General features: G+C 33.6%; 1 protein-coding gene across 1 annotated transcript in view; it reads left to right on the forward strand.

Annotated features, from left to right (window-relative positions):
• Positions 1–13,446, forward strand: part of LOC134727687 (uncharacterized) — a 31,678-nt gene extending 18,232 nt beyond the window's left edge. Inside the window, exons 3-10 of the mRNA XM_063592069.1 lie at positions 571–801; positions 6,972–7,079; positions 7,697–7,759; positions 9,412–9,516; positions 10,457–10,658; positions 11,031–11,123; positions 12,169–12,264; positions 13,009–13,446. Of these exons, the coding sequence (XP_063448139.1) occupies positions 571–801; positions 6,972–7,079; positions 7,697–7,759; positions 9,412–9,516; positions 10,457–10,658; positions 11,031–11,123; positions 12,169–12,264; positions 13,009–13,287 (1,177 nt within the window). The 3' untranslated portion in view covers positions 13,288–13,446. The remainder of the gene's footprint in view (positions 1–570; positions 802–6,971; positions 7,080–7,696; positions 7,760–9,411; positions 9,517–10,456; positions 10,659–11,030; positions 11,124–12,168; positions 12,265–13,008) is intronic.
• Positions 13,447–13,714: the final 268 nt, after the last annotated feature.

Raw genomic sequence — 13,714 nt, forward strand, 5'->3', positions numbered from 1 at the left:
GTGTGGATCGTTTGATCGCAGTTCGTGATTGGTCGATACCCGATTATGACGTCAGATTCTTTTGCTTTCTTCTGAATTTGTTATCAAGGTGACCAGGCCTGCTGACGTTACAAAAAGTCAAAGAAAGAACACGCCTGTTTGCAGATCTTTCGTAAAAGAAGCATTATTTTAAAACGATTGCCTGTTTATCGTCAAAAAATTATTAGAGAAACAGATTCCACCACCAAATCTCCTGCAACACGATGTTATTTACTCCGGACAGTTACACTTTTAATATCTAAAACGCTCAGCGTCTCTCGGGTTTGAAATTGGAAAATTTAACCGTCACGAGTTAATAAATTTCGTGTCACACTTGGAGACGTGGTATATATACAACACAGAAACAACTAAAAGACAACTGCGTAAACTTGAAACTCGCTTGAAGAAAAGGGGCTACAAACACAGAAATATCAAAAAAAGCTTTCAGAAAGCGGAGTCAATTTCGAGGAGTGAACTATTGGAATACAAAGTTAAAAAGAAAAGCAAAAGGACTCCATGTGTTCTAACTTATCACCCATCTCTCAAAAACAGCTTTGGTGTCATTCGTGAGCATTGGAAATCAGTTGAAAAGAATTCCAAACTGTCCAAGATTTTCCCTGAGCCTCCAATGATAGCTTTTAGGCAACCTAGTAGTCTACGGAACCTACTAGTGCGGGCTGAAGTGTCTGATAATAGAAGTACTCCTGGAGAATGTCGTTCGTGTGGAGAAAACGCTGCAAATGCTGTTTACAGATGCAGCATTCGTCAACATTTCACAGTAAGGCAACCGAAAATATTTATAAGATATTTTGCAATGTTACCTGCAAAAGTATGAATGTTATTTACATACTAGAATGTTCGGTTTGTGGCCTCCAATATGTTGGTGAATCAAAGCAGCCTTTCCACAAACGCCTCAATGGCCATAGGAGTGATATATCTAAGAAGCCACTTCTTCCAGTCTCTCAGCACTTCAGACAGTCAGATCACAAATTTGATGACTTTAACCGCATGAAAATTCTAGTGATTGAACAGAACTTTCACTGGAGTGATGCACAGCGACAGGTTCGGGAAAGCTTTTGGATAAAGGAACTTAATGTACATCACCCAAACGGCATCAATAAGAAATACTAACAGTTTTGTTTTCACTTATTTTTATTGTTAATATACACAGTCACGTATATTGATTTAAAGTGTTTTGTTTAAATTATGATATTCAGGATTAAAATCAATCGACCAAAACATACCTGTATTATCACCTGATCTATTTTCACACCTTATACATTATGTATCAGTATTGTTAAAACTTGTGACACAAGAAGAAGGCCATTTGTTGAGCCGAAATATTTGTCAACACGATTTTATAACAACATTTTCGTTTAATAACACCTTATATCAGTACCGTTGTGCAAATCTTTAGACTGATATATATATATATATATATATATATGTGTGTGTGGTCTAGCGGGACGGCTGCAGTGCAGGCGATTTGGTGTCAAGATATCACAGTAGCATGGGTTCGAATCCCGGCGAGGGAAGAACCAAATATTTGCGAAAGCAAATTTACAGATCTAACATTGTTGGGTTGATGTTTAGACGAGTTGTATATACATTATGTACACAGCCATGTATCACCATCATTGATGGCGATCCGATGGATACATCTGTTGTAGAGTTGTCACTGACTCAGACGTACTTATAAATATAATTATTTTCTGTGACTGTATCTTACATTAATTTGTAGGATCCTTTACTATAGATAATTTAGCTGATCTGTAGCAATAACATCTTCTTGCCTTATATATCATGTACTGTAGTACGCCGCTAGATTAAAACTGACGTGGAAAGGTAACACACGGCCAGCGAAAGCTCTTTTATTTGAGAGCCCATGTGGTCTTGTGGTCTAGCGGGACGGCTGCAGTGCGGGCGATTTGGTCTCACGATATCACAGTAGCATGGGTTCGAATCCCGGCGAGGGAAAAATTAAAATATGCGAAAGCAAATTTACATATCTTACATTGTTGGGTTGATGTTTAGACGAGTTGTATATACATTATGTACACAGCCATGTATCACCATCATTGATGGCGATCCGATGGATACATCTGTTGTAGAGTTGTCACTGACTCAGACGTACTGTAATGACTCCCATTTATTCTTTGCGGGCATTAAATAATGGACTTCATTAAAGATAACCGTTTTATTTATTGTCATATAATCCACTCTATTAACACAATGTAGCATGAATAACAAAGGTATGCTGGTGCTCAATGAATGATTACAAATGTTGACAGGTAAGTATAACTCCAAACTGAACGTGAACATCAAACGGTAAAAAGCTGAAAGAACAAATAAAAACTCAATATAAAACCTATCAATCAAAAAGATTTGCCAAAACATACAAAAATACAAAGTTGGCTTATGACACTAATTGTGTTCCATACATTCACATAAAAAAATACAAGTACATGTATTAACAATATATCAAGTTTGGTAACATAACTGTGAGTCAAAACTGAGTGTGTATAGCTTTTAATGTGTTGAAAACTCGACAAGTATAAACAATTATGTATGCAAATTATGACACGAATTGCTTTCCATACTTTAAAAATATCGAAATGAGGGGGGTGCTATCAATCATACAAAAATTACCAAAAAGGGTATTTGAATGTTTATACAACATTTTTATAGTGTAAATGTTGTCTCTATGTGTTTGCAAGTAATAACAAACGGTTGTGAAACAATAAAACAAATAATCTAGTGACGTGGCATATTTTGTCATCATTGTCATTTACCCAACGTTTTATACGTCATCAAAACACAATACATGTTATATATGTTTACAATAAACAGTTCTTCAGATTGTCAATATGCTATAAACTTACACTGTGCCGGAATCTGGCAGGTATATCAATAAATGATGCTGAATCATCAACGTGAGCATGTAAATATGGGGAAATTACAAAAGAGGGGAAAGTAACGAAGAAGATAGTAAATGTTAGTCAATTTTCGGATACATCATGAAATAATTACGGACGAGTCAGTACACGTACTTATAAATATAATTATTTTCTGTGACTGTATCTTACATTAATTTGTAGGATCCTTTACTATAGATAATTTAGCTGATCTGTAACAATAACATCTTCTTGCCTTATTTATCATGTACTGTAGTACGCCGCTAGATTAAAACTGACGTGGAAAGGTAACACACGGCCAGCGAAAGCTCTTTTATTTGAGAGCCCAGGTGGTCGTGTGGTCTAGCGGGACGGCTGCAGTGCAGGCAATTTGGTGTCACGATAGCACAGTAGCATGGGTTCGAATCCCGGCGAGGGAAGAACAAAAAATTTGCGAAAGCAAATTTACAGATCTAACATTGTTGGGTTGATGTTTAGACGTGTTGTATATAGTCTTAATTGAAAACTACGTTCAAACCTATGATTGCGTCGGATAAAATTTTTTTTACGTGTGCATGTGAAACAAATTTCGTTGTAGAAGCACGGTGGGTATGGTTGTCCTGCGGGAGAACGTACTGTGCTGGTGATTTGGTCCTGACGGGTGGTGGTGGGTCTTGATTCTGTGCTGGTGGGTTTGTTTACATTGTATCAGAACGGTAATAAAACGACTGTTTTGTTGCTTAATTTATCTCTGATGTGTCATAAGTACCATGCAAAGTATATTACAACAATATTATATTGCAAAAGTCGTGCAAGTTCGTTAAACGGAATTGTCCTGACGCTGTGCTGGTGATAAGAAAAACGGTCCTGGTTCTGTGCTCCTATGTCCTGGTTCTGTGCTTTTATATTTTAGTTAAAAGTGGCAAATATTCAAGATCATTGATGCTGTACTGTTATTGACTTATTAGCTGTTGTCTGCTTTCTTGAAATTGACATTGTTGTCAATCTGTTTACTGTTATTATGAGAGAAAAAATACCCCTATTTTTTTATTTTTTTTTTAAACCTACTGTAATCTTATTTATTGGCCTGTTAATCGAACCCTTCTTGCCCCCTTTTAAGATAAGAAAATATGTTTACGATTTTCGGGATTACGATCATTTTGCAAAATCACCAAAATACGTTGTAATTTATACAATACTTATATAAAGTAGATGATGTGGTATGTTTGTTGTCAATGGACAAACTTCCATGAGAAATCAAAGGAAGTATGTGTTAACAACCATACGTCATCGTACGACCTTCAACAATAACCCATAAGATAAAAATGTAAAAGGTTTTGCATAAAAATGGAGAGCAAAAATATAGAACAAAGGACTTTCTGAGCGTTTGAATCATGTCTTTAGCAGCTTAAAACACATTTGTTTGTGAACATTGAGTGCTGACTATGAGAATGACAATAGTATTGCGGGTTTGTTTGTTTGGTGGGGTTTTTTTTTGGGGGGGGGGGGGGGGCGGGATGGGGATAAGTTAGAGCGAGGTTACAGTGAAAGTTTGGAATAGTTTCCGGTAAGATTTAAAAGTTGTATTGTAAAAAAAAATGTATCTTATAGCTATTAAGAATCACTTGCTGTAAGATTTTTCCAACACATATTTTTTGTCTAAGCGGTTATCAGTTTTTTTTTTTTCGAAAGTTCGATAGAACACTTAAATAAAAACACTATTTTATGAAAGGGCAGTCTAGAATATGTCAGAGAATGAAAACGAGATAACATAGAGAACACTAATAAAATTAAGATTTTAAAATAAATATTCAAAATAAATATTTTTGATAAAGAAGTGAACAATGTGTCCTTCTTTTCTATATATAAATATTTTTCATGAATAAAAATAAAATGTGCCTTGATTATAATTGAAAATGAGTAAATGGAAAAAATACTCAACTAAAATACACTTTTATTTTAATATTGGTAATATCACTAAGCTTTTAAGTTTTGTGTGTCAAACACACCATCTCTGTAGTAATGACTCATTACTAAGATATTTCACTTCACCCATTTTTTTTCTGCATTTTTTTATATGGTGAATTCATAGAATTATTATATTAAAATGTAGCCTTAATTTATATTTAAAAAAAAACTGAATCTAAAGCCAGATATATCAAACATTTTTGTTTCCATCTATCCGTTTTCAGGGCTTTAACAATCAACAATAACACGCCTGGAAAATAAAATGCGTACTCGGCTGTCTGTAATCGACCATTTTTAGACACCCCAGGCTCCTAAAAAACAAGCCGGGGTGGGGGTTCAAAGGTGCATATTCAGTACTTATATCAATATTCTATCTTTTCGTGTACGGTTTATGACCCCTCCTGTGGCCTGTAAATTCAGATCAGATAACGAAACTGGTTCCATCAACATTTATAAGCAATTTAAGATTGTGACCCTCACAGTTTCCATTCACCACAAATATTCTCGTTACAACGAATCATGTTAAATACAAAAATACGTGTTGTATGCAGCCTTTTTTTTTAACTATTAATATATGTATACGGATAAAGTTAGAAAGGCAGCAGGGTCATCAGGGTGAGGAGTCTATGTCATCTGAAATAAATGCTAAGCATAGATCTAGAAAGCGACATATAATCATGACATTAAAAAAAGTCTCTTCTTTTCGACTTTTTTCGAACAAATTGACACATAAAATGAATTATATAGTATTGTGGAATTTTTAACTTATTTTTGATACTATATATTGTTATCTGATATTGGACGAAAGATGTTGCCCTTTTATGTTATTATGTAATACAAGTTCAGATCATTTGAAAACACATATTAAACAGCCAAATGGATGCAAAAGAGCTAAAATAGGAGCCATAGATCCTGTTGGCAACAATTATCTGGCTAATTTTATTGATTTTGTAACATTTGTTTCAAATATGACGAACTTCTTATCCAAAAACACCAGCACCGTATCAGGACCCACCAGCACAATGACAGGACCCACCAGCACAGAATATGGGCATGAATAAATTGAGAAAATGCTAAATTTTAATAAAATGCAATGTTTTTTTCACAAAATTGTTTTGTCGTGTGGATTGCAGTATAGAAAGCGGACTCTATGAGCATTTTTGTTTTATTTTCCCAGTTCGAGATTTTCTGAAAATGAGCATTTTTTGTGTTACGCTTACTGAAACAGTTTAGAGGGTCATTTTTTTAATGGTTTATATATGAACCCATAAGAAACGAAATTGAAAAATCTCAACTGTTTTCTTCCATTTTTTATGAGTGAAAACGTCAAAAATCATCATTTTTGTCTTTGTTTACATTTTTTCATTGATCACCAGCACCCGTCAGGACCTAATCACCAGCACAGTACGTTCTCTTGCAGGACAACCATACCCACCATGAGAAGGGTCTAAAAACAGCACAAACAACATTTTCCAAAAAAAAAAAAAAGTGAAAAAGTATATTTAAACAAAACGCATTTGACTAACAGGTCGAACAACTGATGTTCTTTAACCCTGCTGACTGCCATTGGCGATTGCCAAATAAAATTCATCACAAGATGTAACAATTTATATATATATATGTCATTGGTTCAGGCGTACTTATAATATAATTATTTCAATGACTGTGTCCTAAATTAGTTTGTTAGATCCTCGACAATAGATAATTAAACTGATCTGTAATATTCTATCTTCATGCCATATATATTATGTAGTGTGTTACGACGCTAGATAAAAATTGACGAGAAATGGTAACACCCGGTCACCGAAAGCTTGATTTTTGTCGAGCCTATGTGGTCGAATGATCGAGCGCGCCGGGCAAAGTGCAAAGCGACTTGGTGCCACTATTTCTCAGTATCATGAGTTTGAATATTAGCCAGGGAATTACACAATTTGCCTCTGAAAATTAACAAATCTAACATTGTTTGGCTGTTAGACGAATTATATATAAACAAAATACTGGTATATATATAAACTTCGCACATTTCCATATCAGTGAGTTTGTATATTCCAAGAATTGATAATTATATTGTACTTATTTTAAATAATTTAGAATCTGGAAAGTTCTCCAACTACCTGCAGAAAAAACGAAGAAGATGGTAACGTCTTTACAGAAGAAGTTAGATGAGGAAGTTAAACAGAAGGAGAACCTGTCAGAAATGTAAATTGAATACTTGTTTTTATCTGTCAATTTATAAACAGAGTACTTGCAAGTTATAAAAGTAGTTCAGAATGATAAATAACACACCAAGTATGAAAATTGATAAAATGACTACCTTTTGGGGAAATATTCTAAGTTTTATTTTTACGATGCTTAACGGTAAATGGTACGATGCGAACGAAGGGAATTCATCACATTTTACTCTGAAAACATTTTGTTTCAAACATTTCCAACTAAATATTTATAATGCATAGACATTATAATATACACAAATAAAAAATATATCATCTATTCATTTAGACTTTCCTCAAAACGATTAAACTTTCTCATATGAAGTTGTTGATACCAATTATTTTAGTTGAAAAGTAAAGGACCATTCGTGGTAGTCAAATACCATCAATAGCAAAACCGATAACATCATGGTCAGAAGAAAATACAGAAGCTTGAACAACTATAAATACAAGACTACATGTTTTGCTATCACGATAGAAACAGTTTTTTTACAAAAACTTCCTTGCAATTAATACATCGATCGTGCATTGGAATAATCCAAAAATATGGGTACAGCAGTCATCACTATGTCACAATCTCAAAACAAATAAACTTGTATTTTACAGGTGTGATAAATTTAAAGCTGCCTATATGAAACAGCAGAAAACAAACCAGACTCAGGCAGAAAGGTATTCAAAATTCTAATCGACACCACAAGTGGTCGTATAACCGAAAAGGGCGGTGGGTTGATTATAACCGTTCTGAATTAATGAATCGTTTTTTAGTTTATTTTTAAAGCTTTCGATATGAATACGAATATTTATTCGGGCATTCTCATTTTGTAATGAGTGTAAAGGTAACTCTGGTTTACTGAAATAGTATCCAACTGTATCCTACAAAAGTAATGGAAAAGAGTCAGTAGAGATTTTGTTAGTAGTTGAAAATTTGATGCAGGTATGCTAATATTTGTCTCTAATGCTGCCGAATGTGAGAATATATAGCCATACATGCATTTATACCTAATTTGTGTTTGCCGCAAGTAACAGAAGTAAGAATAGTAAAAATATGCAATCTTTGTAAATAATAGGAATATTCACCCTTATCTCATGTCAATGGTTTGGTTCATTGACCTTTACGTCGTTTTCATTATCCATCATGAACTATTTTTAATCCTTAGTATAGTTTTAGGGTTTTCTTTTTAAACCATATGAGCTTTCGATATGAATACGAATATTTATTCGGGCATTCTCATTTTGTAATGAATGTATAGGTAACTCTGGTTTACTGAAAGAGTATCCAACTGAATCCTACAAAAGTAATGGAAAAGAGTCAGTAGAGATTTTGTTAGTAGTTGAAAATTTGATGCAGGTATGCTAATATTTGTCTCTAATGCTGCCGAATGTGAGAATATATAGCCATACATGCATTTATACCTAATTTGTGTTTGCCGCAAGTAACAGAAGTAAGAATAGTAAAAATATGCAATCTTTGTAAATAATAGGAATATTCACCCTTATCTCATGTCAATGGTTTGGTTCATTGACCTTTACGTCGTTTTCATTATCCATCATGAACTATTTTTAATCCTTAGTATAGTTTCAGGGTTTTCTTTTCAAATCATATGATTCGGATCTCTTTTTTATGTTGTAATGGCCAACAGAAGGCTTGATGTTGTAGGCATATAGTAAACGATTCTATAAATAAGACGTCCAATGTCTTTGGAACAATAAGTTATGAAGCCCTGAACAAAATATATTATAAATTTTTGTTATACTATCAAATAGTTCTACAGTCATGACTCACATAGCAATTTCCAGGTTTATGTTTATATGTTCATTTCAACAAAGTGGTAAATCAATGCTCTAAAACTTTATACTTGTTTGGTTTTATAACTATTTTGATATAGGCGTCACTGATGAGTCTTATGTAGACGAAACGCGTGTCTGGCGTACTAAATTATAATCCTGGTACTTTTGATAACTGTTTTAACCACTAGGTCGATGCCACTGCTGCTGGATGTTTCGTCCCAGGGTATCACCAGCCCAGTAGCCAACACTTCATCTGTAGGGTTCACAATAGCAATACATTATTGCACCATTTAGGTTTCTTTGCAACTTACAAGGTTGCAAGCTTTCTTACAAAAAATGGATAAAATCAGGAAATGTTAAGAAATAAAATTTATCATTTATCATTATTCAAATATTGCATTTATATGGTTTTTTTATTTATAAATGTTGAGGTATCCCATAAAATATTGATACAGTTTTTCATTGAGGTTGTTGGTATATTAGGTTCTTTGATTCTTGTGAAAACAAGTCATTTGCATTTTTATTTCATTTAGACTTGCCAATATGCAACGCTCACAAACTGACCAAAGTAGACAATATAGAGAAATGCAGACCATGGTGGAAACACTCAAATGTGAAAAAGAAGCATTAATGCAAAGGTACGACTCGAAATATAATTGTATTTAAATAAAACTTGGGAGACTTTTTAATTCAATTTTACCAGAGTAAAACAAATGTTGTTTGGTATCATTAGCTATACAACAGAGACCACATGTCGTGGATTTCCGCAACTAAAGGCGACCGTAAAGCGCGATCTTATCTAAAATCCCAGACATGACTAAATTTAGAACAACGAACAGCCTGGATTACAATAAAACAATCAACAAAAATAGATATAACAAAAATCAACCTCGAATACCACTGCTCTACATGCTCATGAACAGGGACATGCACACACATAATATGGTTGGTTTAACTATGCTTACTATTCAATAACTTCCTCAAACGTCTCGAAACCTTGAAAGTGGTACAACATCTCAACGTTAGAATCAAATAAAACAAATTAAACTCTTTGCGAGTCTGGCGTATCAATTTAAAATCCTGGTACCTTTGATAACTATTTACACCATTGGGTTGATGCCATTGCTGGTGGATGTTTCGTCCCCGAAGGTACCATATTCCCAGTAGTCAGCACTTTGGTGTTGACATGTATATCAATTATATGGTATTTTGATAAATCAACTGTTAGCAAAAGTATTATTTAATATTCAAGATACTAAGGATTTTTCTTATCTCAGGAATGGGTTACTTTAGCCGTATTTGACACAATTTTTTGGAATGTTGGGTATGCTGAAATCATTTACCTTATTTTTCTTTTTAAATAAATATCACTAAGGCTACCACATTAATAGGGTAGATACTGTGTCATGTTTTTTAAGGCCTCACTGTGACTTTGAGATGAAGAACAGCAGTTTTTTGCTGAGCATGAACTGATTTTGTGTCATTGGTGGATACCACGTATTCTTTGGTTTTCTATTAAGCATTTTGACCGTTTACAATCATTAACTGGATTTAACCAGATTTGTAATACTTTTGTAGATTGAGCAAGGTTCCTGGAATGAAAATGAAAGACAACAACCCATCTATTGCTGACTTGAGTGATCCTAACCGACCAGAAAAATTATCGGAAAAATTCCGAGAAATTTATGATAATGCATGGACTACCCTTTTAGACGATATTAATGAGAAGACTGGTGACTCTGATGACATTTGCATCAAAAAAATCGTCAGCGCACTAATGGTTTGCACTTTCGGAGTACTCACAAACAAATTTGTGTATTAAAGCGAAATTATGTTTGTTGTATTTCAAACATAGTGCAGATAAAAGATCGTTTTACAGGAAAATTGTAATTTATATTGCTTTCTATACACACCGTTTGTACTTGATACAGATCATAATAACTTTTATTTATATGTTTTCCTAAAACATACCATTAACATTTAACGCAAATTATGTTTTTTTGATATTTTGTCTGAAACACATCATTTGTATTTGACACAGTTACCTTTTTAATTTCAAGAATCACAGAACCACACTGTATACGATGTTTACGTTTAAATTCTTATAATCACATGTGTATGTGTCATTTCTAGTATTTAACCTCTGTTACAGATGATGTATGATACCTGTAAAAATACAATTACAAACAATAAAAGGGAAATTGCAAAACTTGTTGGATATCCAGAAGACTGCTTTGACAAACCGGTAATATATTTTTGTGAAGTTTGTTGAGAGTAAAAATATTTTTGTTTTCATAATATTTGATTCTAAAACACAAGTGATGATGAACTTTTGTAGACGATACGCTAGGCTGGCTAACAAATTTTTTATCCTCTATTTTGAATTTGTTCGCCTATGTTTGTTCTTTAATATTGAATATAAATTAAAAAAAGTGAATCTTAATTAACTTATATCATTGGGACATTTTATTTATTTACTGCATTATGTTATTGTCTTCTTCTAACAAAACTTTTAAACAGACTTATTAAGACGGGATATAGTTACGATACTGTTGTCAGGTCATTAAAGATTGCATATGTTGGCTTTAATATTTATTTACGTATAGGGTCTTTGCATCGGAATTAAACACATTTATTCTAAAACCAGTTGTTGGCATGACACGGGTTATGTTCTTCACATATATTTCATGATGGTATAATACTAAACCCCTAACATCAGGGGTTGTGCCTGATATTCATATGATGAAGACATACTCTTTCAATCAGTTTAATTGAGGTCTGCAGCTGCGTGTCAGTAACTGCTTATAGTCTGTTGTTATTTATGTGTTATTATCATTTTGTTTATTTTCTTTTGTTTCATATTCTGACTTCGGACTCGGACTTTTCTTAAACTGAATTTTACTGTGCGTATTGTTGTGCCTTTGTTTTTCTATATTGGCTAGAGGTTTAAGGGGACGATTGAGATCTAAAAAACATGTTTAACCCCGCCGCAATTTTGAGCCTGTCCCAAGTCAGGAGCCTCTGGCCTTTGTTAGTCTATAATGTTTTGTATTTCAATGTCTTGTGTATAATTCGGAGTTTAGTATGACGTCCATTATCACTGAACTAGCATGCATATTTGTTTCGGGGCCAGCTGAAGGACGCCTCCGGGTGCGGGAGTTTATTTCGCTACATTGCAGACCCATTGGTGGTCTTCTACTGTTGTCTGCTCTGTGGTCGGGCTGTTGTCGTTTTGACACATTACCCATTTCCATTCTCAATTTTATTCTTGTTTTTATTTTCAATTTTAGTATGCCGGCGGAACAGAAGGGCATGATCCTGTTTTAAAAACATTGAAAGACTTAATCCAAGTCTCTGTGACACACCAAAGTGTAGCTGTAACAAAGGTAATGTGTGTTAATATACGTGTAGACTTGATAGTCATAATTATAACGTGAGTAACTTGCACAAAAAAAATTATGTGCGTTATTTTGGCTATATTTTAGGAATTTGTGGACCTCATTGCTCTTCAACTTCGTAGTTAATTTGTCATTTTAATTTTCTGTTATTCAAGCGTCACTGACCAACCTTTGTACACGCAATGTGCGTCTTACGCAAATACAAAGTTTAAATCCTGGTATCTATGATGAGTTTATTGATACTCAAATAGATGTCGCCGAATTAGGAGTACACATGCAAACCTTGATACTCTGGCACGATTCTATATCTTGATTATTGATTTTAACATGTTCTATGAAACTTTTGTTTGACGTGTTATTCATATTAATCAAACTTGAGAGTTTGAACTTACCGTACAGCGGGTTATTTTCGCGGGTGTAAAATTTCGCGAATTTCATCCAAGTTTCGTCTTTACGAAATATTTTGGCGGATTTAAAACTTTTATCAATACCTTTGCATGTACACTTTTAATTTTGCGGAATTTATTTTGGCGATTGTGTTCTAACCGCGAAAATCAGCGAAAATTTACACCCCTCGAAATAAGCGAACATTTACACCCCGCGATAATAACCCGCTATTCGATATTTCTTATCATAATTGAAACAGGTTTTGGATGATTATAAAGTACATGTATGTGTTTTATCTAGGCCAAAGATATTATTTCTTTTAAGTGACAAAATCATTTTTTGCAGAATATCAAACAGTTTCCAGAAATAAAAACAATTCTTCAAGTTGGCGGCAAAAACGGTGATGCGTTCATCACTGAATGTTTACAACTATGTTTATATATGTGTATCCATGACCCACCGGTCGTGCTTGATTTTAGTTGTAAAAGTGGAGATGCTTTTAATAATGACAAATTCACTCCTTTTACAAAGTCGGGTGCCGTTGTTGATTACGTGGTTTGGCCTGTGATGTATCTCAGTGATAATGGAGCCATAATGAGCAAAGGCATTGCACAAGGAAAATAAAAATAAACCAGTTCAGACCGTGGATCCAGATTGGACACATAATATTTATTTCAATAAAATTTAACATTTAAAAAAAAACAATATGTATCACTTATAGTTACTAGTCATTATTTGTTTTTCCAAGTAGTATCAAAATAACACATACTGATACCTTTTTTTTTTTTTTTTTATCTTTTAACTCTATGAAATACACATTGCATTAGTTGTTTATAACTTAGTTGTCAACGCATTGTTGTGATAACATAACTGTTTTAAAATATGTTTGTAGTAAAGGTAAACTTCAGACAATTGAATTATTTGCAGCCAACTAACTAAACTGTAGATTTTTATACATAATTTTAGAGACTGTGTTTTAACAATGATAGTAAAATAAAACAAAAACGCTTTGCTTATTTTTGTTGATGTTACAAGAGATAGCATAGCTGTA

This window comes from Mytilus trossulus, chromosome 8 (genome assembly GCF_036588685.1).
Source record: "Mytilus trossulus isolate FHL-02 chromosome 8, PNRI_Mtr1.1.1.hap1, whole genome shotgun sequence".
In the NCBI taxonomy this organism is placed as follows: domain Eukaryota; kingdom Metazoa; phylum Mollusca; class Bivalvia; order Mytilida; family Mytilidae; genus Mytilus; species Mytilus trossulus.